This window comes from Dipodomys merriami, unplaced genomic scaffold, assembly GCF_024711535.1.
Source record: "Dipodomys merriami isolate MVZ:Mamm:240054 unplaced genomic scaffold, mDipMer1.0.p SCAF_12, whole genome shotgun sequence".
Taxonomy (NCBI): Eukaryota; Metazoa; Chordata; class Mammalia; order Rodentia; family Heteromyidae; genus Dipodomys; species Dipodomys merriami.
The window spans coordinates 6,724,114-6,751,010 of record NW_027202493.1 but is presented as its reverse complement, the minus strand read 5'-3'; the positions used below and the strand labels follow the sequence as shown (position 1 = coordinate 6,751,010).

The 26,897-nt window shown below is 37.7% G+C and overlaps 1 protein-coding gene across 1 annotated transcript in view; it reads left to right on the top strand.

The window, feature by feature from the left end:
- Positions 1-26,897, top strand: part of Kcnu1 (potassium calcium-activated channel subfamily U member 1) — a 167,878-nt gene that overhangs the window by 63,756 nt on the left and 77,225 nt on the right. Inside the window, exon 19 of the mRNA XM_070016038.1 lies at positions 23,726-23,828. Within this exon, the coding sequence (XP_069872139.1) occupies positions 23,726-23,828 (103 nt within the window). The remainder of the gene's footprint in view (positions 1-23,725; positions 23,829-26,897) is intronic.

Here is a 26,897-nt window from a genome sequence, read left to right as displayed (position 1 = left end):
GGTCAGCTCTTACTTGTGATCAGCAATATGAACCTTTTCTGTGGCCATACTTGGTAAAATTTTAAACACTTGTTGCCTTCATTGATTTTTTTTATCTGTTTTCCTTTTCTTTTTAGTTCCAGGGTCAAACTCAGAGGCTTGCAAAGGCTCTACCACTTTATCAATGCCCTGGTCCTTTTTATTTTAGTACATGTTTCCCAGATGAGGTCTCATGCTAACTTTATAGATCAAACCATGATCTTCCTATCTCCACATCCTGAGAAGCTAGATTCTTCTGCTTCTTTTGTATGTTCTTCCCCCATGGTATAATCCCTGTTTTCACTGGATTTGATGCCGATGTTCTGCATCTTGTATATACATTTTTGTAATTTGGGCAGTGGAAGGGATATTGTGGAATGCTTAAATGGAGATGCAGGCTGACCCATTGTGTCAACGAGATGTACAGGACACTTTACAATGTCGGGGTAGGGGGTGGGGTGGGAGGAGTTGTGGGAAGTGATGGTAGGGGAAAACAAAGGAGGAGGTAACAATGCTTGCAACGAAATGTACTCATTACCCTACTCATGTAACTGTAACCCCTCTGTACAACATTTTTACAATAAATATATATTTATATTAAAAAAAAAGAAGTATCAGCATTCCCTGCTGGCCTAGTTCTCTATTCCATAATTGAATTATTTCAACTCAATTTTAAAAATTATTTCTTTCTTGCATTATTTTGTGTTTCCCTTTTCAGTATCTCTATATATGGTATCCAGCAACATAGATTTGTAATTATTGCTTTATGCAGTAATCTTTTATATCAGAGAGAAAAAATAATGACAAAAACTATGTATGCTTGATAAGAAATGAACTCATTACCTTGCTTGTGTAATTGTAACCCCTCTGTACAGTATTTTCAAAATTAAAAAAAACTTATTTAAAAAAAATACAGTGTACCTTTTTCTCAAAAAAAACTATGTATGCTTCTCTATCTTTACTATGTAAATACACTTTCTCAATGATCTTTGTTTCCTCATGTGAATTGGAGTTGCTGCCTTATGTTCTTTTCAGCTCACAATAGTGTTTATCGTACAAAGGCTCTGAGATTTTGTTAATTTTAGTGTATAAATTTTGTATAAATACCATACATTAATTGATTGCACTGCAAGAGCTCCAGTCTACCCTGCTTTTTCGAAGTAGAGTTTTTCTAGACAGAATTCTTTCTACATAATTACTTTTCATTCAGCACAATAAGTATTCAATCCCACATCTTCCTAGTCTCTATTGATTTTGGTAAGAAATCCACTTTCAACTTACTAAGGAGATTGTATGTGATGAGTCATAGTTTCTTTCTTGCTGCCCTGAAAACTCTCAACACCTTGAATATGAAATCTCCAGGTATGTGGATATTCTATTCTACTTCAAGGCTATTTTACCATGTTATATAGATTAACTTATCTTAGTTATGTAGATCAGTGTTTTAAATCTAACTTGAGAATTTTCTAGCCCTTATTTCTTCTTCTGGAATTTGAATGTATAGTAACACATTTTATCATGTTCTATATTTTGAGGTGTTTTTCTCCAATTTTTTTCTTTTGCATGCTAAAATCTGAATTTCTCTTATAATGTTTTTTTCATTTCAGTTACTCTACTTTTAATTCCAGTATATCCATCTTGTACTTTTATTATTCTTATCTATTTATTGATATTTTGTGAGAGATTGGTCTTATTTTTTTAACTCTTTATATATAGCTTCCTTTAAATCTTTCAGAATATTTAACAAAGCTGAGTCTGATTAGTAAGTGCAATTCTGAGGTTTCTTAGGGAAGATTTTTGTTTTCTAACTTTTCCTCATCATACCTTTTGGCTTTATTTTTTGGAAAATTTTATTGTAAAGATGATGTACTGAGGGGTTACGGTTGCATGAGTCAGATAATGGATATATTTCATTTTGAACAGTGTCATCCTTTCCCTCATTCTCTCCCAGGTTTTCCCTCCCAGCTTTCCTTCCCCCAGAGTTGTTGCAGTGGGGTTCACTGCTGAATTGGTTCATCCTTTGTCCCACTGTTTCTGTGCTTCCCCTTCTCCTCCTCAAATCAGATCAACGAAGGATAGAGAAATCACAGTGACAGACGGGAATAAGAAAAAAGGAAACAACTGGAAACAGTGTAAGAAGGAACGTCTTGCCTCCATTGCTTGGAGTTCATTTTGACAAGCATCATTTCATCTGATCATATGCACATAGCTATTGAGCTCTTGTAATTCTCTCCTAAGAATATCCTTCATTATTCTCACTGTGTGAATCTTTGACTACTGTATAATTAATCATGTCCAGGTGTAATGATCTGTTTTTACTATCCATTGGGATTATTTGTAGGTTTATAGGGACATTAAAATTATTACAAATGAGGGATATCATGCGGGCTGTGTTTGGTTCTGGCTTACTTTGCTTAATTTAATTTTTTCCAAGTCTTTCCATTTCCTTATGAATGGGGCAGTGTTATGCTTTCTGAGGAAAGCCTAGCATTCTAGTGTGTGTGTGTGTGTGTGTGTGTGTGTGTGTGTGTGTGTGTGTGTGTGTGTGTAATACATTTCCTTAATCCATTTGTCCACTGAGGGGCATCTGGGTTGATTCCATATTTTGGCTATGGTAAATAATGCTACAATGAACGTGGTCCTGCTGGTGGCTTTAGTGTAGCCTGGTTTGTGATCAATTGGATAGATGCCCAGAACTGCTATTGCTGGATCATAGGAAAGCTCTATGTGTAGTCTTTTGAGGAACTGCCATACAGCTTTCCAGAGTGGTTGAACAAGTTTATATTCCCACCAACAGTTTAATAGCGTTCCCGTTGGCCCGATCCCTGTCAGCATCTGTTATTATTTGTTTTCTTGATAATGGACATTCTAACTATTGCTTTGATTTTTTTTTATGGCCAGAGATGTTAAATATCTCTCCAAGTATATGCTGGCCATTCTTATTTCTTCTTCACAGAAGTCTCCCTTTAGCCCACTTAATAGGTTTGTTGTTTCTTTGTGGATTTGTTTTGGGGAGGCTTAATTTTTTGAACTCTGAGTATATTTTAGGTAAAGACCCTAGTCTAATACATAGCTAGTAAAGATCTCACATTCTGTGGGCTTTCTATTTTGTCTTGCTAGTAATGTTCTGTGGCATGCAGAAAATCTTGAGTTTGATGCAGTCCCATTTATCTAGTCTTTGAGTTGTTGTGATTCCAAATCTTTATTTAGGAAGTTTCAACCTGTGCCAAGGAGCCCTAGTATTTTTCTTATCTCTTCCTGTAATATTTTCCCCGGGCATGGGTTATTATGTTGAGGTCTTTGATCCATTTTGAGTTTCTGTATATGATCCATTTCTGTATGTGATTTTCTGTGGCCAGTTCTGCCAGCACCAATTTTTTTCAAATATTCATTAATATTTTTATTTATATGTATATTTATTTATTGTAAAAATACTATACAGAGGGGTTACAATTACATGGGTAAGATAATGAGCACATTTCTTACCAAACATTGTAGCCTCCTGCTTTGTTTCCCTTTCTCATCCCTTCGTATCCTCCCCCCTGTCTCCCCCACCAAAGTTGTAAAGTTCGTTTTTCAACATAACAACTTGTACATCTCATTATTGCAATGGGTCCCCCTGTATCCCTGTTTTAACGATTTGTTTTTTCCCTTCCCCTCCACATATACCAACATCATATATAGTGAAAGCAGGGGTTATACCATGGGGGAGGTACATACAAGGCAACAATGACATAATCTTATAAATATGTTAGAAACAATTGCATGAAAGATCTCTCTTTTCCTTTTTTTTTTTTTTTTTTGGTCAGTGGTGGGGCTTGAGCTCTAGGCCTTGAGAGTTGTCCCTGAACAATGCAGCTCAAGGCTCATGCTCTACCACTTGAGCCATAGCGCCACTTCTAATTTTCTGGTGTTTTTTTTTTTATTATTGTGATTAAGTGATTACATAATTTCCCAAATTTCACAGTATTGTGGAATAATGATGCTCATTTAAAGTCACAAGCTCATTCTAACTTTCCTGGAGCAAATTGTCTATCACAGTCTATAACATATAATGGTGTACACATATACACCATACATGTGATCAGCAGCGTGGGGTTATTTAGTACTGGTTCGACCAGATGAGTGGAAGTTCTTTGTTTCTTAAGTCCTGTTAATTTTGTCAGATCACCTAACATTTTGGATTTAACATCCACTTATCAGGGAGACCATGTACTGTTTGTCTCTTTGCTCTTGGCTAACCTCGCTCAACATGATTTCTTCTAGCTCCATCCCTTTCCCTGCAAATGCCATTATTTTGTCATTTCTAATGGCTGCATAATATTCAATTGTGTATAGATACTACAATTTTTGGATCCACTCAGCTGTGGTGAGACATTTGGGTTGTTTTCATATCCTAGCTATTGTGAACAGTGCTGCAATAAACATGGAGGTGCACGTGTCCTTGTATATTGATTCCTGTTGTTCAGGGTAGATGCCTAGAAGTGGTATGACTGGGTCGTAAGGGAGGTCAATCTTTAGCTTTCTGAGGACCCTCCAGACTGCTTTCCAAAGTGGCTGTATAAGTGTACATTCCCACCAGCAGTGTAATAGGGTTCCTCTTTCTCCACATCCCCTCCATCATTTGTCATTGGCTGACTGGTGGATGTGGGACATTCTGACTGGGATAAGGTGGTATCTCAGGGTTGTCTTTATTTGCATTTCCTTCACAACCAGGGATGGTGAACATTTCCTCATGTGTTTCTTTGCCATTTTTATTTCTTCATCTGAGAAGTCCCTCTTTAGTTCCCTTGCCCATTTAGTAATTGGTTTGTTAGGTTTGGGAGGGATTAGTGTCTTGAGTTCCCTGTATATACTGGATGTTAACCCCTTGTCTGATATATTGTTGGTAAATATTTTTTCCCAATTAGTTGGTTGTCTTTCTAGCTTGGTTGCAATAGATTTAGCTGTGCAGAAGCTTTTTATTTTAAGGTAGTCCCATTTGTCGAGTCTCTCTTCAATTTGTTGCCAGCACCAATTTTTGAAGAAGCTGTCTTTCTTCCATCCTGTGTTTTTGGTTCTGTTATCAAATGTTAGGTGGTTATAGGTCTGTGGGTTCATTTCTGGGTCTTATATTCCATTGATTCTCAGGCCTATTTGTATGACAGGACTGAGATGTTCTTACAAATATGCCTTTATAATAGAGTTTATAGTTTGGTATTGATATTTCTTGAACACTGTTTTTCCTGCTAATGATTGTTGGTTTTTTTTTCTATTTGGGGTCTTCTATCATTCCACAGTATTTTGGGGGGTTGCTTCTTCTATTCATTAAAGAATTGTTGGAATATTGATGGGTATTGCATTGAATTTACAGATAGCTGTTGGTGATATTGCCATTTTCATTATGTTAATCCTCCCAATCCAAGAGCATGGGAGGTTTTTCCACTTCCTTAAATCTGATTTAATTTCCTTTTTTTAGATTTTTAAAGTTTTCATCATAGAGGTCAGTCATATGTTTTGTTAATTCCTGGATATTTTACTTTTTTTGAAAGCTATTACAAAAGGAGTTGCTTTCCTGATTTCAGCCTCACTCTTCTCATTGATGGCATACAGAAAAGCTACTGATTTTTGTGGGTTAATGTTATACCGTGCTATTTTGCCAAACTTTTGTATTAACTCAAGTAACTTGGGAGAGGAATCTATGGAGTTCTTCAAATATAGGATTATGTCATCTGCAAAAAGAGAGAGTTTTACTTGTTCTTTCCCTATTTGAATCCCCTTTATATTTATCTCCTGCCTTATTGCTCTTGCTAGGAATTCCAATACTATATTAAAGAAGAGTGGAGTGTCTTGTTTCCTGATCTAGATGATATGTTTTTGACTTTTCACCAATGAGTATAATGCTAGCTGTAAGTTTGTCATACAGAATCTTTATTATATTGAGGAACGTTCCATGGATTGTTATTTTCTCCAGAGTTCATAAAGGGGTATTGGATATTGTCAAATGCTTTTGCTGAATTCATTGAAATGATCATGTGGTTCTTGTCATTGCTCCTGTTGATGTGAAACAGTTTTGCATCCCTGAAATGAATCCCATTTTAACATAGTGTATAATTTTTTTGGTGAGTTGCTGAATTTGGTTGGCTAGAATTTTGAGACATTTTACATCAATGTTCATCAAAGTGATGGGTCTATAATTCTCTTTCTTTAAGGAGTCCCTGTCTGGTTTTGGGATGAGGGTTATGCTGGCTTCATAGAATGGGTTTGATAGTGATCTTTCACTTTCAATTTCATTGAGGAAGTTGAGGAGTATTGGAGTGAATTCTTCTTTGAAGGCCTTCTAAAATTCATCTGTGAATTCATTGGCTATTTGGCTTTTCTTCAATGGTAGGTCTTTTATTGCCATTTCTATTTAATTACTTGTTATGTATCTATTTAGTTCATTTAAATCTTATGGATTAGTTTGAGTATATCTGTTTGCTAGGAATTCTTCCATTTCTTCCAGATCCCACAATTTGTTAGCATAAAAATTTGCAAAGTATTCCCTTATAATAGTCTAGCTCTTGCTTGTTTCTGTTATGAATTTCCTATTCTCACTATTTTGTTGTTTTTTGCTTGTTTGTTTGTTTGGGTATATTCTCTTTTTTTGGCTAGGTTTTCTCTCACACTTTTTTTCTTTAATTGAGATTAGGAGATTACATAAATTGCATATATTTCACAGTATTGTGAAATAGTGATAGAGTCACAAACACATTTTAACTTTCACAAGGCAAATTGTCATTATCATGGTCTATACAGTTTGTGAATTCTATGAGCTTTGACAAGTTATTTTTTCCATATCAGGTGATGTTTATGTTTCTTTCCTTTTGTTTAGCATAGGCTGTCCCACTTTTTCTTTTCCTCCTCCTGGCTTCTCTCTGTTGCATGCATATATCTACCATATGTATGGTCTAGAGCATGGAGTCATTTAGCAATATATGACAAAATGAGTGGCTGTCCTTTGTTTCTTGAGTCCTGTTACTTTGCCATATCTTCTTGTATTTTGGCTTTAACATCCACATATCAGGGAGACAATGTGCCATTTGTCTCTCTGTTCTTGGCTTACTTCACTCAAAATAATCTGCTCTGGTTCCATCCATTTCCCTGCAAATGCCATTATTTTGTCCTTTCTAATGGCTGCATAATATTCCATTGTATATATTTGTATATATACAAATTTGTATACCACAATTTTTGGATCCACTCATCAGTAGTGAGGCATCTGGGTTGTTTCCACATCTTGGCTATTGGGAACAGTGCTGAAATAAACATGGAGGTGCATGTGTCTTTGTATACAGGTTCCTGTTGCTCAGGGTAGATGCCTAGGAGTTGTATGGCTGAGTTGTATGGGAGGTCTATATTTAGCTTTCTGAGGTATCTCCAGACTGTTTGCCAAAGTGGTTGTATTAGTATACATTCCCACCAGCAATGCAGGAGGGTCCTCTTTCTCCACATTCCCTTCAGCATTTGTTATTGGCTGACTTTAGGATGTGGGCCATTCTGACTAGGGTAAGGTGGTATCTCAGTGTTGTTTTTATTTTCATTTCCTTTACAGCCAGGGATGATGAACATTTCATCGTGTGTTTCTTTGCCATTTTTATCTCTTTTTCTGAGAAGTCTCTCTTTAGTTCCCTTGCCCACTTCATGATTGGTTAGTTAGATTTGTGAGGGATTAGTTTCCTGAGTTCCCTGTATATAATGGATATTAGATCCTTGTCTGATATTTTGCTGGTAAATATTTTTCCCAATTAGTTGGCTGAGTACCTATATCTTAAATTTGGTCTTCTTTTGAGTCCCTGTGGCCCTTATCTTTTTTGTTTTGTTTTGTTTTTGTTTTTTTTTAATTGTGAAAATACCATAGAGAGGGGTTACAATTACATGGGCAAGGTAATGAGTACATTTCTTATCAAGCATTGTTGCCTCCTCCTTTGTTTCCCCTACCCAACCCTTCCCATCTCCCACTCCCCCACCCTCCCATCCTCACCAAAGTTGTATAGTTCGTTTTTTGACATAATGACTTGTACATCTCATTGTTGCAATGGGTCCACCTCTATCCCTATTTAAATGATTTGTTTTTTCCTTCCCCTCCACAAATTATACCAATATCATATGCAGTGAAAGCAGGGGTTATACGGTAGGGGAGGGGCATACAAAGCAACAAAGAAATCCTCTTATAAACATGTTAGAAACAATCACAAGAGAGAAAAAACATTTGAATACTTATCTTGGGGTTCATTTGTTCTGAATAGTTCTCTGTCTTTTCTCTATAGTATCTAATCTGTCTTTGATTCCAGAGACTCTGTCTTCTATGTCTTCTAATCAGCTGTCAGTACTTCTTACTTTAAAAAAAAATGTCCTTGTTTTCTAATTGATCATGTTTGATGGTTTCAATCTATCCATTGAAACTTTGTTTTAGCTCTTCTATGGATTTCCTTGATTTGATTTTCCATGTTGTGTCTCATATCCTTTATATGGATGACCATTTTTTCACTCTCTTTCCTTCTCTTGAAATTCATTTAGCTTTTGTTTGTTGATTCCATAATTCCTCTAATAATCAGGCTTTACCTTTGCATTCAATTTATTTATCAACAGTGTCTTTACAGCATTTTGAGATCTGCTAGATCTTTCAGCAATTGTTCCATTGCATGGTTATTTTGTGTGGGAGTTGAGGTTCCTTAACTTGCCATTTTTCTTATGTTTCTATGATTTGTTCTGCCCATTTTGAAACAAAAGCACATCTAATATCACAATAAGACACAATTTAAAGTCAAAAGCCAACCCAGAATCTAATAATTGCACAGACGTTAGAAGTTCAAAATCATAGATAGGCATTGGATCTATCTAACTCCTCTTTTTTGTTTGGAGAGGGGTACTGTGGTACAGGAACAGAGATTATAAATACTTGTAGCCAGTGATCAAATCTATTGTTAGCAATAAAACATTCTGAGCAGGGTGAGTATAACAGAATAAGCCAATTGGACAGAGTCAAAATAGAAACACATACAGTCTAATTCACAGACAAACAACTAGGGATAAGTGGACTACAGAAAATGAGAAGGAGAGAAAGCAAAAATAAAGGGAAACAATTTAAAGTGAAATTTAAAGAAATATTAATCTTTAGTTGGCGTCATCATGCTTATGATATTCCAAAGGCACTTTAGCACAGGCTGAAATTATCTTAATAAAGACCCAGAAACACAACAAATCAAAGAAAGGTTGGACAAATGGGATTGCATGAAAATTGCAGAGCTACTGCATGGCAAAGACATAGCTAGCAAGATCAATAGAAAGCCCACAGACTGGGAGAAGATCTTCACTAACCATAAAATGGACAAGGGTCTCATATCTTAAATATGCTTAGAATTCAAAAAATTAAATCCCCCAACAACAAATCCTCAAAGAAACAACTGCCCGATTAATAAGTGGGTTAAAGACTTAGAGACTTCTCTGAAAAGGAAAAAAGAATGACCATTAGACACATGAAGAAATGCTCAACTTCTCTAGCCATAAAATAATGCAAATCAAGACAACATTGAGATTCCACCTCGCCCCATTTAGAATGGCTATAATCAAGAAATCTAGTAACAGGGCTGGGAAAGTGGCTCAGTGGTAGAGCTCTTGCCTTGCAGGCATGAGGCCCGGGGTTCGAATCTTCAGCACCACATAAGCAGAAAAAGCCGGAAGTGACACTGGCTCAAGTGGTAGAGTGCTAGCCTTGAACTGAAGAGCTGAGGGACAGCTCCCAAGCCCAGAGTTCAGGCCCCATGACTGGCAAAAAAGAAAAAAAAAAAAAGAAAAAAAAAAAGAAAAAGAAAAAGAAATCTAGTAACAACAGATGCTAGAGGGGATGTGGCCAAAGGGGGAACCCTACTGCATTGTTGGTGGGAGTGTAAACTTGTTCAACCACTTTGGAAAGCAGTACGGAGGTTCCTCAAAAGACTCCACATAGAGCTCCCCTATGACCCAGCAATCCCACTTTGGGGCAATTACCCAAACGCTCACAAACAAGGTCATACCAAAGCTACCAGCACAGCCATGTTTATCACAGCATTATTCAGCATAGCCAAGATATGAAACCAACCCAGATAGATGAATGGATCAAGAAAACATGGTATGTATGTATATATATATATATGTATGTACGTATGTATATATGTATATATACATAGAATTCCATATATATGTGTGTGTGTGTATATATATATATATATGGAATTTGATGGCTCCATCAGAAAGAATGACATTGTCCTATTTGTTAGGAAATGGATAGACTTGAAGATATATTAAGTGAAGTAAGCCAGGCCCAAAGAAACATAGGTCCCATGGTTTCCCTTATTTTCAATAACTAGTATATGTCTAGGACAAGCAAAAATGGTCAAAAGCTATGTACATATGACCATGTAAGATGATGTTAAGTGAAATGAACCCCAAAAGAGGGACACAAGTGGTTTTTTCTTTCTTGCTAGTGTTTTTAACAAACTTATAATTCACTATGTAATTTACTTGTTTCTCTTGTATGTTCTTCCCCCACAGTATAACCACTGTTTTCACTGTATCTGATTCTGATGTCCTACATCGTGTATATACATTTTTATAATTCGGAGAGGAGAAGGGATATAACAAAATAATACTTAAATAAGGATACAGGTTGAACCATTGTAACAATTAGATGTACAAACATTATGTTGAAAATGAACTTTACAATTTCATGTGGGGGGAGGGAAAAGGTGGGGAAGGCAAAATCAAAGGAGGAGGTAACAATGTTCAATAGGAAATGTACTCATTACCCTATTCATGTAACTGTAACACCTCTGTATAGTACTTTTACAATAAATATATATATATGGAAAGAAAAAAGAAATATTAATACAGCTGGCTCCTCCCTCTCTCCACCCAGACCCACCTGAACTCCCATCTACCTCACTTCCTATCCTTCAGACCTTCCTGCTACCTGCATGGTGAAGGAGACCATGTGCTCCCTCCTGGGGGAAATATGGCTCCTCTAATAAACCTTATAATAATCTTTTTTTTAAAAAAGAGATATAATAAAAATAAGGGAAGAGCAAATAAGAATAGAGGAATGAAAGAAAGGACAAGAACTGAAGGGAGAAAAATAAGACCTAAAATTTAAAAATAAATTAAAAATTTGAGAAAAAATATATGTGCATAATCAAAAATTCTAAATTCCAAGAAAAATAGAGAAATATAACATTGAGAAATCAAAACAATATCTACAATTAAGTATGCACACATCTAGGAAAAAGGTCTAGTAATCACTGTAGACTATATATCTAAGACTAAACAGAATAGTAATAAATAAGGGAAAAAACTAGAGTTAAGAAGAATTATAAAAATAAAATGGTTTTCCAATTTGCTTGGGGGACTTTGTGACTCCTGACGTTGCTATTCAGTCTCTTAGTGGAGTCTTTGATTTCCTTGTAGTGGTCAGTTTTCGGATTCAGATACCCTGTTGATACAGGGTATGGCTGTTACCTAGATTCCTCACTCCAGTGCACTTGGAGTGAGCCATACTGCAGCATATCTGGAATCAGTGGCCTTCAGGAAGGCAGGAGGCTGGTGGAGCTGTGTTCAACCTTTCTCTTAGCACAGTCTGAAATCACTGTCAGCTTTTGTGACTTGTGCATTTTATTTTTCAGAGAGATTTTAGAGACTATTGGTTTTCTGATTCCAAGATGCCTGGCTAGCCTTGACTGAGCTGCAATCCACCTTGCTTGCTCCTGAAGAGAAGAGTGTGACTCCCCTCCCCTGGCCAAGCTTTTTGTTTTCTGTCAGTGGTTCAAGGTTATTAGGTTTCTTTGTCCTTTTGAAAAATGGCGCCACTTCTGCAAGTCTTTCCAACCAGGTGCTCTGGCAGGCTCTTTTCCACTTTCAAAAATGGTGGTGTTCTTGGGTAAGGGGAGGGATTTCCTTCCAGACACTGTTCTCTGTGAGGGAAGGGAATGTCTTTTGTGAGGTATTCATGCTTTCCCTTGGCGTTGTGGACTGCCTCTGAGGTGATGAGTGGACTCTGTGTCTCAATGTGGTCAGCTGGACTGTGGGCTCTTGTTCCTGGTCTTTAACTTCTCACTGAAGTAAGTTTGCAAGTTCTGCCTCGGCTGCTGCTGCTAGCATTACCGATGTCACTCCCGCCAAAACGGCCTCTGGTAGGACTTAATTCTCTCTTCTTATGCAGGTACTTTAGATGCTCTAGATGCAGAAAGCCTGGTGAGTCCCTAAGACATTTTTTCTTTCAAAAGAGCTTAGTTGGTTTACTGTTATCTTCCTTCCATCTTCCAAACTCCAAACTCGGGGAAGATATTTATTAGGAGCCCTTTACAATTCTGGATTGATTAGAATTGCTTCTTTCTTTCCATGTCTCAGTATTTTGTTGATAACTATACATTACAAATATTACATTAAGGCAAGTACAAAATTGGACTCTCATATCTCCTTCTCTGGTGATTTTTTGTTATGAATACTTACAGTTACCCTCATTTTCTTAGTAACTTTTCTGAGCAAATTATGTCCTATTTGTATTTCTGTGATTTTGGCCAATGTATATGCTAGTAAGTGGTCATCTTATAATTAGACAGAGATTTTGTCAAACCAAATAAGCATTAAGCCTAATCAATCTACTTGTGGTTGTCAAGGAGTTCTCTATTTGCATTCTCTATTTACCTCCAATTATTCAGCTAGACAGTGGAAAACTTTGTTTTAACTTTCATTTGTCATTTACACAGAAACTCAAGGCCAGTTACAGGTGACACTTCAGTGCCTTCTAAGTCCTTTTATAGCATGCACCCAGTTGTCTATATTAATTAAGTACATTGTAATTTAGATTCTGGAGCTTTTCAAAGTTCTTAAAGACACTTCATTCTGTTTTTTTAGTGCTGGAAATGCATGCTGGAGAGCTCTTGCTCTATTCTCTTTACTTTGGGAAGAACCTATGTGCCGCATGGCTGGCATACACTGCATTTGTCTTCCTTCTCAACCTCAGGCCCTGAGCAAGCCTTACATGTGCACTGCTCTTTCCAGGACACTGCATTCTTCAGTTTCCCTGTTAAAGTTCTGTTGAGACTGTTGCTTTCCTGTTAGTCTCTTGATTCAGGCACCTGTATTGATAAAATTTAAGGTAATGCTTCTTGGAGAGAGAATTTTATCACTAGGTAAGTTCAAGTGCAGCTGAAAAAGTGAAGAACCGTTCAAGTGTGTTTTTCCATGGAACCAGCAGGCAAGATACATAAAGACTCTTCTTCAGAAATGAGGTTTTAAAAGAAGCAAGTTGTGTTCTACCTCTCTGGTGCCAAGATTATGGACCTTTTTATAAAAAAAATCAAGCTACTGATGAGCTGGGAAGCTCAGGATCTTGCTGATTGTTTTTATTAAGTGCATCTATGTTTCTTGAGTTCTATGTTGCTTAATTTTCTGAGCTCTAATGATTGACACATTTTGTACTTGTTGTCTGTCTTATTGAGCAATAATTTCTGAAGTTTTTCGTTTACTGTCTTTCCTAGTGTTTGCCTTGAGTGTTGAAAGATAGTTATGCTGGGTATAGAACTTTTGGTGGATAATTTCTTCTCCCTTAGTCTTTCCTTTTGTTCTCACTGGTGAGAAGTGAGTTGTAAGGCATACTAGATTTCATTTCTAAATCACATTTTCTCTTCCTTTTACTGATTTCAGGATTTCTTCTTCAATTTCAATATTCTTATCTTGAAGTTCTATTTCTGGACCTCTTGACATTTTCCTACTTGAAGCTCATTCTAGTGATGTGATATGGGAAACTGGCTCTTGGGTTATCATGTTCTAACTCCTGGAATCAGTGAATGGTGTCTCATACAGTAAGAGGAACCTTACAAATGTGGTAAAATTAAGCCTTTATTTTATTTTATTTTATTTGTGAACATACTGTACAGAGGGCTTACAATTACATGGGCAGGATAATGCATACATTTCTTACCAAGCATTGCAGCTTCCTCCTTTGTTTACCTTTCACATCCCTTCCCAGCCTCCCCCCATCCTCTGCCCCCCCCACGTTGTAAAGCTCGTTTTTGACATGACAACTTGTACTTCTCATTGTTGCAACAGGTCCACCTGTATCCTTAAACGACTTGTTTTTCCCCATCTCCCCCACAAGTTATACTGACATCAAATATAGTGAAAGCAGGGGTTATACTGTGGGGGAGGGACATACAAAGCAACAAAGAAATAATCTTATAAATGCATTAGAAACACATGCATGAAAGAAAAAAAACATTATTAAGCCTTTTGACATGGAAATCTTATTTTGGGTTTGCAGGTGAATCCTAAGTAAAGTAATAAGGGTTCTTGTTACAAGCTGAAATATTTAAATACACAATAAAGAGAAAAAAAGATTGTGGTGAGAACAGAGGGAAACAGATTCAGAGGGGGGGGGGGAAGCCATGTCTTTGAAATGGAGGAAGGGGCCATGAGTCAACAAATTCCAGCAGCCTGTAGGCAAGCACCATATGCCTGCCACACGTTCCTTAGATAACTTCTTATGGCTGTCATAACAAAATAGTAAAACTTGGAGACTTAAAACAACAGAATGATATTTACTTACAGTTCTAGAAGCTATAAATCCAAATGAAGGTGGTTGCTGTATGTGTGAAGCCTATAAGGGAATATCTTTCTTCTAGCTTCTGGAGTCTTGAAACATTCTCCCAGAAGCATAACTCCAATCTGTTCCTCAATCTCCATGTAGACATCTTTCCTGTGTCTATACTACACTTTTGTATATTTCCTTCTACTTATAAGGACAACAGTCATTAGAGTTCATCTAGGACCCAGGGTGCTTATGTCCAGAGTTGTTAATATATACATATATATATACACACATATAATCTAAAATATATATAATCTAAAATGTCTACTAATTACAACTATAATGACATACGATATCATTAACATTCACAAAATATCACTGTTCCTGGTAAGCTGGCATATCAAATACCAGTTACTAAATGGTTTTAAGCAACGTAAATTATTTTTTCACAGATCTAGGGTTGAGGAGTCCAGGATCAAAGCTCCTGGTGATAGTCTTCTTCTTGGCTTGTAGAAGGCCATGAGCTCAGACTGTGCTCTCATGGAGAGAGGAGAATGTGTATGCCTGTCTTTTTCTCTTTTTATGTGTACCATCAGGTCAGAGTCCTGTCCCCTGTGATCTCAGATAGCTTTAATTCTGTAAATACCCTTTCTATAAACACAGTCACAGGGCCCTGGGGGTAAGGGCTTCCATGTATGAACCTTGTAGAGGACACAGTTCAGCTGACAGCAGTCATGTGCTTAGCTTCTGAGCAGATCAACACTTTGTCAGACACTGTTCAATCCAGTGAATAATGAACTTTTCACCAACAGAATTTTCATTGGTCCTTTTTACAGCACCTATCTGTTCATTGATACTGCCTCATTGAAGAGACATTGTCTTTGCATGTTTCTCTGTTTCCTTAATCATGGCTCCCTTTTGTTCCTTGAACGTAATTGATAACACCTGTCTGCACAATGTGCTAAGTCTGACACCTGCACTCTTGCACAAATACTTCTTTGCCTGTCTTCCTTTGTCTGTGAGTGGGTCATACTTTCTTATGTCTTTACATAAGACATTTGCTGTTGTTGGAAACTGGACATTTTAGGTTATATATTGTAGCAACTCTGGACACAAGGGGTTGTTGTCGGCAATGCCTGTTTGATTAGTTGGTTAGTGACTTGGTTGAAATATTTCATTGATGCCTATTTCTCAGCAGTGTAAAACCTATGGTGTTGGTCCTCAGAGAGTACTGCCTTGGGTTGTTCTTCAGGCAGACACTGAGGTGACAGTAGGTTTGGCAAAGCTCTTTTTAACAGGCTCTTCTGAACTCTTTGCCTCTGATCATATAACACTCAGCTCTTAGGCTCTCTCCATTAATTAGCTGTTGATTATTTTTTATCGGTTTTGACAGTGTTCAGGGGCACAGACTGTTTCACGCTAATTTTCATTTAAATTTCAGTCCCTTTGCAGCAATGGTTTTGAAGCAATGGTCTTTAAAGTTTGGGCTGGCTCTGAGAAATTACCTACTGCCTTTCATTTCCTGCACTCACCCATTGCACTCACCCAACAGCCAGCTTCCACTTAATTGGTTACCAGCCAAATCATTGTTTCTGTCAAGAACATTCTTGAACTTCTCTACATTCTGTTTCAAGTAAAAGTCTGTTCTCTTGAGTGATGCTTCTGGATCTTTCATCTTTAAAAGCCTATATTAATTGTGTAAAATAATGGGTTTCTTTAATAACTTTTCATTCATGTATGACAGCATCATAATATCATTACCCCTCCTCTTAGCTCTCGAGAAAAGGCTCAGAGATTGTCCATGGGCAGAGGCAAGGCTTCCTAAAGATGTCACAGTGGTCTGCTTCTCTTGAAGTGGCTTTATGATGAGGAATCTGGCATGGTGGTGGCATGAAGCCTTATTTGCTTCTCTCACTATGGCCTCTTAGCTTCAGCAGCAAGCTGAGTAAGGATGATCAGTGGCTCATTGATTTTTCTCTTATGATGCTTGGACAGAGCCTTGCCTGTGACTCAGGGCTGTGTAATGAGGAGACCTCCATGGTCCCAGATGTACACAACTGGAAGAAATGAAAAGTGCTGATGCCCTACCCTTCCCGGGAGCATACCATAATCAAAGGGAGAGAGCTCTCAAGAGAACACATATGTCCAGAATGCAACATCAGTTCCCTTTAGTTGGGATTAAGAAAAAGAAAAGGTTTGTAGCTGATAAGGGCCATAGACCCATGCTGTTTGTGCTAAGATCTGATACTATGTCTTGAATAAAGTTTAATTAATTGGATGTATGCCCATAATACAGGTTCTAGATAGTTGGATTGGATGTACATGTGAAGAATTTTCATTAGTTATGGATGTTGCACTAAGGAGCAAGTCCGTGGGGCTTCTTATGCCACCATTCCATGCACAGAAGTGTAGGATCTATCGGAAACCTATTGTCTTGGTTAATTTAACAAAATGCCAGTTGCTGGGTACTATATAAAGAAATCAGGTCTTTGGAGATAGCTCACATTTTGGGGTCTGGAAGCCTAGTATTAGGTAACACCCTCTGTTAGGCACTCTGGTGTAGGCCTTGTGGCAGATGACATCTTAATGGCAGAATCATGTGCAGAAGAGATCAGATGGTAAAAAAGGAAGCTGAAGATTTGAAGGCCAGGCTGCATCAGTTGAACAACTGATTCTCATAGGAACTGACTAAGGTCTTGTGAGAAAAATGGTAACTTCCTCCAACGGTAATTTCCCAATGACCTATTCACCTACCAGTAGATTCTCTGGGGCATGCAATGTTCCACACTACTATCAAATTAAATTAGGGCCCTTTGGAAGATGTGTGTGTGTGTGTGTGTGTGTGTGTGTGTGTGTGTGTGTGTGTGTGTGTGTGTGTGCTGAGGCTTAATCTCAGAACCTGAGCACTATCCCTGAGCTTCTGTGCTCAAAGCTAGTGCTCCACCAGTTGAGCCACAGCTCCACTTATTGCATTTTGTAGTTACTTGGAGATAAGAATCTCTTACACTTTTCTTGCCTGAGCTGGCTTCAAACCACAATCCTCAGCTCTCAGCCTGCTGAGTAGCTAAGATTATAGGCAATGAGGTATCTGTGCCCAGCAGAAGTGGCCTTTTCAGGTTGTTTAATTTTGATTTTTCTTGACATTTTCACATGGGAAACCAAGATTAGAGCATGTGCATCTTCAGGAGATACACTTGGCCTCATCAAGAACATAGCAACTATCTTGATTTTTCTCCAAATTTGTCATTTTATCTCAATGTCTAGGAGAATTTCAGATGTGCCAAGAATCTTTTCCAATGTCATTTCCAGAAATTTTCATAGATTTTTCAGTAAAATGCCTGAGTCTAAAACTATCGTTTCTTAAACGTGTTTTAAGACTCTTTGGAGTTCAAAATTAAACCTGCCTTTAACTTTGAATAAAATGTATGTTCAGCTAAGTGTTGGTGGCTTATGCCTGTAATCCTATCTACTCATAAGACTAAACTCTGAGAATCAAGGTTTACAGCTTGGATAGTCAAATCCATAAGCCTCTTATCTCCAGTTAACCAACAAAAATGCTAGAGGTGGAGCTGTGGCTCAAGTGGTAGAGAACCAGCCTTGAACTTAAAAGCCAAGTGAGAGTGTAAGGTCCTGATTTCACACTCCAGTACTAGCATGTTCATGTTAATTCATGTGTGCATGCATGTGTGTATGTGCACACACACACACACAAAGTGCATTTATCTTGAGGCAACAGATGAGGCTAAATAAGGAGAAGGAGAACTATTAAAGAAGGGGTCAATAAGTTTCAAAACAAAACAATACACCATAAACATATAAATATTTCACTACCCATACTGCACCACATAAAATGTAACAAAATTTTCTGCAATACACACACACACACACACACACACACACACATGCACTGCCATCAATCATTTTATAAAACAAGAATGCCTTATGAAAACAAACATTCATTCTTTTTATATCTGATGTGGTTTTACTACAAATATTTTAAATAAAGAAGTTGTTCTAATATAGGGATGGAAAGATTTGGGTGGAGGGGAGGGGGAGAAAAGAGTTTTGCCTTTATGTCCACTTCATGATATAATTTCATAGGATTGAAAGAGTAAGTACAAATTTCAATTTCCAAGCTCCAGCATAGCTGTCTTTCTTTTTAGAATATTTCACTTTTCAAACAATAGAATATTTTCTTCTTTTCCCATATTGCTCCTCAGTTTCCACTAAAATCAAGCCTTTCCCACTCACCTAGAAGATCCCTTGATCTGGTTCCAAAACCATGAATCAGCTGTTGTTGACATGAGTTGTCAGACGGTGGCAGCAGAGCCCATAGAATGTTCATCGGTCCTAAAGCTGGGAAAGCCAACTGATGTGCAAATCTGAATCTGGAGAGCTAATTCTAGTCAAAAGGTGCTCCAAAGACACATCCTCTTAAAAGAGGCTGCTTTGCCATGTAGGTTTAAAAGCTTTGATAATATCTAGAAATCCTCTGAGAGAAATGGTTTCAAAAGGCATTTAAGAAGTTCACATCACAAAATAGGAAACTTACTGATTTGAGGTTAACACACATTTTAGATAAAATTCTTCATGAATTCAGAACAGATGAAAAGTATCCCCAGTCTACTCCCTTCAGGTAATTATCTCTTTATTGAGCTCGTTAGATGTTCTTGCTCCTGCCAATTTCTCCTTCCTTAATACATGTGGTGAGAATCAGAAGTCTTGAATTGTGACCACAGCTATTTCCCTAGTATGCTGTGATTTAAAAAGACAGACATTGTCAGAACCCAGTGGCTCATGCCTATAATCCTAGGTACTCAGGAAGGTGAGATCTGAGATTCATCATTCAAAGCCAAGCCTGAGTAAGAAAGACTATGAGACTTTTCTCTCCAATTAACCATCAAAAAGCCAGAACTGGGACTATGGCTCAACTGGCAGAACTCTAGACTTGAGCAAGGAAAGCTCAGGGACAGAGTCCAGGCCCCAACTTCATCATGCCCCAGGAATGCTCACTCCCACAGAAAAGAGAGAGAGAGAGAGAGAGAGAGAGAGAGAGAGAGAGAGAGAGAGAGAGAGAGAGAGAGAGAGAGAGAGAGAGAGACAGACAGACAGACAGACAGACAGACAGACAGACAGACAGACAGACAGAGAGACAGAGAGACAGAGAGACAGAGAGAAACAGAGAGAGGAAAGAGAGAGAGAAGGAAAGAGAGAGAGAGGTAACTTGCTACCTTATGAGGTCTGCAGGGCAATGCAGAATCACCAAAACGGTAGGTCTCCTTATCTTCTAGCCCTTTTCAATTGTGGTCCATCTTTCTTTGGCTTTTAAAATTTTTGTGAAATAAAACCACACCAACAGTTTTACAGTTATATTCATAACTTAACCTTGTTAGGGATTGGTGGTTCGGAACGGATTCTGAATTGGATACTTCAATCCAGTAACTTCTTAAGGTGCTTCATATTGCTTGAGGAAGTTGATAATACTACATGCCTTAGAGGGCTAAATGAAAATACTATATGAGGGCTGGGAAGGTAGTTCAGTGGTAGAGTGCTTGCCTTACATCCATGAGGCCCTGGGTTCGATTCCTCAGCACCACATAGGCAAAAAGAAAAAAGCCAGAAGTTGCATTGTGGCTCAAGTGGTAGAGCGCTAGCCTTGAGCTGAAGAGCTGAGGGACAGCGCCCAGGCCCAGAGTTCAGACCCCACAACCAGACCAAAAAATAATTCTATATGAGTACACAGATAGATATTCATGGAAAAGACCTTACAAATTTTGCCCGGCCGGTGACTAATTTTGCATGTATGTGAATTATCATGTTACCTACAGTAACATAAACTCCAAAGGAACCTTATCATTTCTTTTCAGACCATGAAGAGAAGTTCTAGAAGTTATAGTGACTGCAACCTGTTCTCTGGTTTGGAGAGTTTAGACTGCAACCTGGTTTGGAGCCAGGAGTAGGGTTGGGCTTAGGGTATGAGGAGCTATTGTCTTTCTGCCTTTCTGCTTGAGGGACTTGGACAGGTTATTGGATAGGAACTTTCTAACCCCCCACTCTGTAATTCTCAGCCTGCTACCTCACCATCATAGTTTCTAATGCCTAAGATGTTAGACTCACCTTCCCCAGGTAGTGCAGGAGGCCTTACCCAACACTTGCCTGTAATACAGGAGAGTGGAGTGTCCAATTTGAACGTGGACTCTGGGGAAAACGTTCCCTACTGAATCCTTTCTCCCAGAAAACTGTTTTAAAGTTGTTTCTTGAAGTTCTGTGCTGTTTTTGAAGTTCTGTTACACTAGAGTCATACCTAAAGGAAAGCAGGATGATAAAAATGAAATTAGAAAGAGGGCATGAAAGAAAATGGAAAAAGAAATGATTTAAGTACATTATAGGTTTATCACATTTCATAGTTTTGTTTTGTTTTATCTTTTAGTCCTGGGACATAAACAGACAAACTTTCATACTTCTTTAAGGAAAGAAATTTTTCCTTAAAGAAATGACCCTTAGGGAGGAGAATTCCAAATTCAGAAAACTGAAATCTAACTACCTTAATGAATCTATCAGCTCACTTCCAAGCTTGGCTTACCTCAATAGCAATGAGGTCCTGCTAGGGGCTCTCTTGTCCTGATGGACTTAGTAGGATAAAGTAGATGTTTTACATGATCTTCTTTTCTTCTCTAAAGCAGGACTCAGGGACCATATGTTCAAGAAATTATAAGTAAATAAAACAGTTTGGCAACCAGTCCACAAAGGCTACTCACAAGTCTCTGTATTCCTGTTTTCATGACTGTTTCAAGCATATTTTCAATGCTACAGGTGACTTTTGCTTTTCTTGTCTCCTGTTTTAAGCAACAACATCACCCACTATTTTTATCCCAGTGACCACATGCTTTATTGGGTTATCTCAGCTGTCTCTAACTTTGCATGCTGGTTCTTGCCATTTTTTTTACAGCTGCAATTTTCATGAGGTTTTGGTCATGTAAACATTATATGTAGAATGACTATATATCTATATTTTATATGTATGTATAAAGATTGATTGAATATACATTAATGGAATGATCAAACCATGTTAGAGTAAAATCAGTGACCTTCAGCTGCGTATCTTGAAGAGGGATTTTGTATTTCTCTGTGTTCTCTGCTTTTCCATAGATGTTTTTGAAGCAGCATTAAAATTGAGGGTAAGGGTAACCGAATGTTGCAACTTCTGGGCTATTTTGCAACTTGGTAGAGAAAAGCCTTTTATATTTCTTTCTGGTAGGTCATTAGAATGATGGGATGGATCTCTTGATCCTTTTAATCCATCCATCCATCCCTAACCATCAGACTCTTAGCACCAAGCCACCAAGCACTCTGCTCTTTCCAATTCCCCATTCACGACTACATTTCCACCATATGAAAGCCCCCCAAATGACACAAGTTATTCCTGTGATTTCAGGGAAGGCTTTGTTAACAATGACAAAATAGAAGATTCCAAGTTTTGGTAAAGATTTGCCTAGATTTCCATAAGCACTCACCTTGCCCACTTATCTTTGCCTCCCCAGACCCATCCCTTTGTAAAATAGCTGATAAATGGTTACTGGATAATTCAGCTTTGAAAAAAGCAGAGACTCCTGAAAACTCTGCTGTTCATAAGCCAAGTCAGGGCATGTTGTCTGTTACATTCCTGAACTCCATTTCTATCACAAGTACTAAAGCAGCTTGATTCTGAAGACTGATGTTTGGTATCATCACTAGTCCTCCTGGTTTTACTTCACATATTCTCTTCCCTGGCCATTCCCCTCAGGGAAAAAGGTAATTATGAAATAAGAAAGCTGCATCCATCCTGAAAATCCACGAAGCCACCATGGGTAAGTAAGGGCTATGAAACATTACAGGGAAGGAGTTCTCTCATTCCAAATGTGGCTCTAAACACACCTGTGTGACAACCCCTGATTTAAGCTGACACATCACTTATGCAAAGGATGTCCTTCTTCTTCCAGAAGTGTCTTTTGGCTCCATTGATGATTTTTATGGATTAGAACGGTTCAGAAAAGAAGTACATCAAAAGAAAAGGATTCTAAGGGTGTTTGTTTTTATGGCTCTTCCTGTCTGTTGTTGTTCCAAATGAGGGGATATAAGAGTTTCAAGGTTTGTCTCACATAAACTCTCCTTCCACCTGGTCTAAGTACAGAAATGATACTTAAGTTGAGACTCAAGGGGAAAAAATGGTGTCTTCTTTCTCCACTTGGGTGGGCCTGGGGACAAGGAGTAGCAGTGATGACAGCATTTTGTTTTTATCCATCACCTTGGTAACTGTTCATTCTCTACACTTCCAATCATCTAGCCATCATGTTTGGACAAGTAGATAAGGCAACTTCTTAGAGAGTGATTAAGAAGCATTTAACTTCCAAGGCATTGCTTAGAATGTGATTTCTTTGAATCTTAATACCATGTGCTAATTCTTAGTGACTGACAAGAGATTCCTAACCAGGTTGGACTGTGTGAATAGTGGGACTGAGTGCCAGCACTCAATTTATCATGCTTTCTATCTTTTATGTATATATATATATATATATATACATACTTATACATACATACATGTATATTTTATTTTTATTTTTCCTATCACCCTAAAGTCATGATATGATCCCTGTTTGACAGAAGAGAAAATGACTTGCTTTTGTGTTGTTTCAAAATAGTGAACTTCTCAAAGGCTTTGAGACACATTTCCTATGCAGATTATAATTCGTAAGTCACAATTAATAATGAAGTCTTAAAGGAAAGACAAAGTCCAAGGACAGTGAATTGCCACCTGACCAGTGTTTGTAGGAAGGAAGCAGGACTTGTGTAGAAATACCTAAGATTTCTCTAGGCCCTGCTGATAGCACGAAAGCTTCTCTCCTGGATGCAATAGGAAGAGTAACAGGTTAGCAAAGTTCAGAAATAACTAAAAGGCATTTATTTTCACATGTTCTAAAGATATGAAATCCCCAAATTTTAATTCTGGAGAATTCTCTGGAAATATTTTTTAGCTAAGAATACACATCCTCTCTGTTTTCAAGCCTAGGAATGTCTCAGCCAAAGGGAATGGCCCCCAAACCCTTTGTGAAATGATATCATCTTACTAGTGTTTCCATGCTCTTGCAGGGTCAGGGCTGGTGGCGTTGAAGAGGAACATGAAGGACTACTCCACTGTAAGAATCCAGGATGCTTTCCCAAGAGGAGAGGAAAGCTTGAGCTCTAACACCAGGTAAGAGCCAAAGAGGGACCCTAGAACCCTATGTTTTTTTGTGAGTCACTCAGAGATTTAAAAATGGAATAGGACTAGTTCTTCACCAAAACAAATTCATGTGCATTTCCCATTAAGATAAGCAAATATACCTTTTTGCACCATTGCACAGATTATCTGTACCCATAGGAACCAACAGTTATATTTCCAGTCTTCTTTCAGAGTCCTTTTCCGGCAATCTAGAAATGAAGCTTATGGTGAAATCTTAGCTATTTCAAATTAGTTTTCCATTATTCCCCATCTGTTATTTCCAATAAAATGATGTTGAAATTACATAAATATTTACATATACAAAAATCCTGTCAATAAGTTCTTCCTCTACTACAACACTTAAGTATATTAAAACTTCTACTAGTTATAAAGTAAGGCAATAGAGGGTGATCTGCTTAGCTGATCTTAAAGCCCAAAAGCTTTGTCATTCCAAACTTAAATAAAGATAACTGCAATATATAGTCCACATTATATAGTTTGGTAGGGATATTATAGAAAGAAGATATAGGAAGATCGTTAATGATTAAGAATTGGGATTGTCTACTATTATCACTAAAACATAACTATTATGCTCTGATGTCTCATAATGTAAGGAATATTGTGTTGATTTTTAAAAATAATTGAGTGGCAATAAATAGTTAAGGCACTTTGTTGGTACAGTCATTAAATACAACAATATAAAAGTCTCTCAGCTGGGCTCCAGTGACTCACACCTGTAATCCTGACTACTCAGAAGCCTGCGATCTGAGGATCTCGGTTTAAAGCCAGCCAAAGCAGAAAGGTAACCATGACACTCTTATCTCCAATTAATCATCCCCAAAACCAGAAGTGGCTCTATGGCTCAAAGTGGTAGTGGGCTAGCCTTGAGCAAAAGAGCTCAGGGACAATATCCAGGCCTGAGATCGAGCACCATGACTGACCAAAAACAAAAACAAAAACAAAGAGTTTCTCAAAAAAACTTACAATGATCCAGTGATCTCACTTCTGAGTATTTATTCAAACAGACTAAAATCAATATCTCTGAACTTCCATACCGGTTGCAGAATTATTGACAATAGCCAAGACACTCAATTACCCCAAGCTGTCAAAAGATGAAAGGAGAAAAACACTCTGATATATATTTATATACATAAAGTGAAATATTTATACTTTAAAAAGAAGGCACTTCTACCATTTGCGAGAAAATGGATAAACCTGGGAGACTATGCTAAGTGAAACAAGCCAGACACCAAAAAACAAATATCACATGATCTCTCTTACATATTTCTAGAATTGCCTAGAAAAACCTAGCAGAATGAGCATTGATATAGGTTGAAGTGTGACAGAAGTAGGAATGCTGGTCAAAGGACACTAAACATTATATGAACAAAAATCACTTTAATTCTTGGCTGCTAGCAAGTGCTCATTAAATGTTTTTTGATTAGTACTAATTTGCTTAGCCAAGAACATGTAGGAAAACAGACTACATCTTCCAAGGATATAGATTCTTAAAATGAATCATTTTACTTAATCTTGTTTCTGATATATTTTATCTCTTTTAAAACATGAAAAATCAGACTTCTATTTAACTGGAAGATCATGGATTTGTGTCTGGTTAACAGAGGTGTCGTATTCCTTTCCTTGATTAAATGTTCAAGATACTCACATGTGCCACTACTTTGTGGGTAAACTTCCTAAGAATGACACTTACTGCCCCCCCCGTTCTTGCCCTCAATTTCAGGATTTTAAAATTAGTATTATTTTATTATCTTTCAGTAGTTGCACAAAGGAGTTGCCATTCAACAAAGCACTTTATGAATACAATGTATCATGTTCCATGTCACCCCTTTTCATCATTCCCCCTAATCCCTCCCAACTCTAGAGTTTTTGAAACTAGATGAGATAATCATTGGTGGAAAAGTTAGTAATTAGGTAAAGAAAAAATGTAGGGGTTTTTCCGGGTTTCAGACTTTGCTTCAATGTTTCCTACAAGCCTACAGCTACACACCAGCATTGGGATGTTCTATTTTTTCCTTCATAAATGATTGGTAGATGTGTATTTTTTTAGTACCTTATACTATGTCTGATGATTTTGTTGGTATGTTATCTAATTGGATGAACAAGGTAAATTCACATAAAATAAGTTACAGACCAAATAAACCAGCCTCTCCTTGTGTGCTGCCAACATGATCAGTCAGGCAGGTCTGAGGAGAAAGAGGTCAATGTTGCGTAGATTCTTCCCAAAGGCTTCTTTGGGAAGGTATGGGAGGTATGATTGTAAAGGTGACAGAAACTGAAAATATCAACTCTTGTGAAGAGTATGATGTGTCCAAGACATGGAAGACTGTGTCTCCTCTTGTCCCAACCATCTCAACTATAGCATCATGAGAAACACCTCAAATTTCTCAAGAACTTATTATGGATATTGCATGATGCACATATATATGTATGTATATTACATTTATGTTCATGATAAGTTGCTACTAGAGCCTGATTCAAATTAGAAAGCTGTTTTGCAGGGGGAGTTTATTTGTTTGTGCTGGTCTTGGAGCTTGAACTCAGGGACTGGGCACTGTCCCTGAGCTTGTTTTGCTCAAAACTAATGCTCTACCACTTGAGCCACAGCTTCACTTCTGGCATTTGGGTAGTTAATTATGAGTCCCACTGATTTTCTTGCCAGGGATAGCTTCAACTTATAATCTTCAGATCTCAGCCTCTTAAGTAGCTAGGGGTTACAAGTGTGAGACACCTGCACCTGTCCTGGAAAGCTATTCTGGTGGCATAAAACAACATATATGAAAAAAGTGCAAGTGCCCCAGTCATGTCTGGGCTTCCATGGACTCCTTCCCACATCTTCTCTATAATCATAGGATAACTAGTCATGGACAATCAAGAATCACTAAAGTCCTTGTACGTAATTTTAGCCATCCCATTTCACTGGATTCTTTTCCATATTCTTGAATGCAGCTGTCCAAATAAAGTATTTTAACTTGCTCATATTTCCTCCATTACCATTAATTCCCCCATTGTCTGTGGTAGATAAGGAAATAGTCAAGGCAG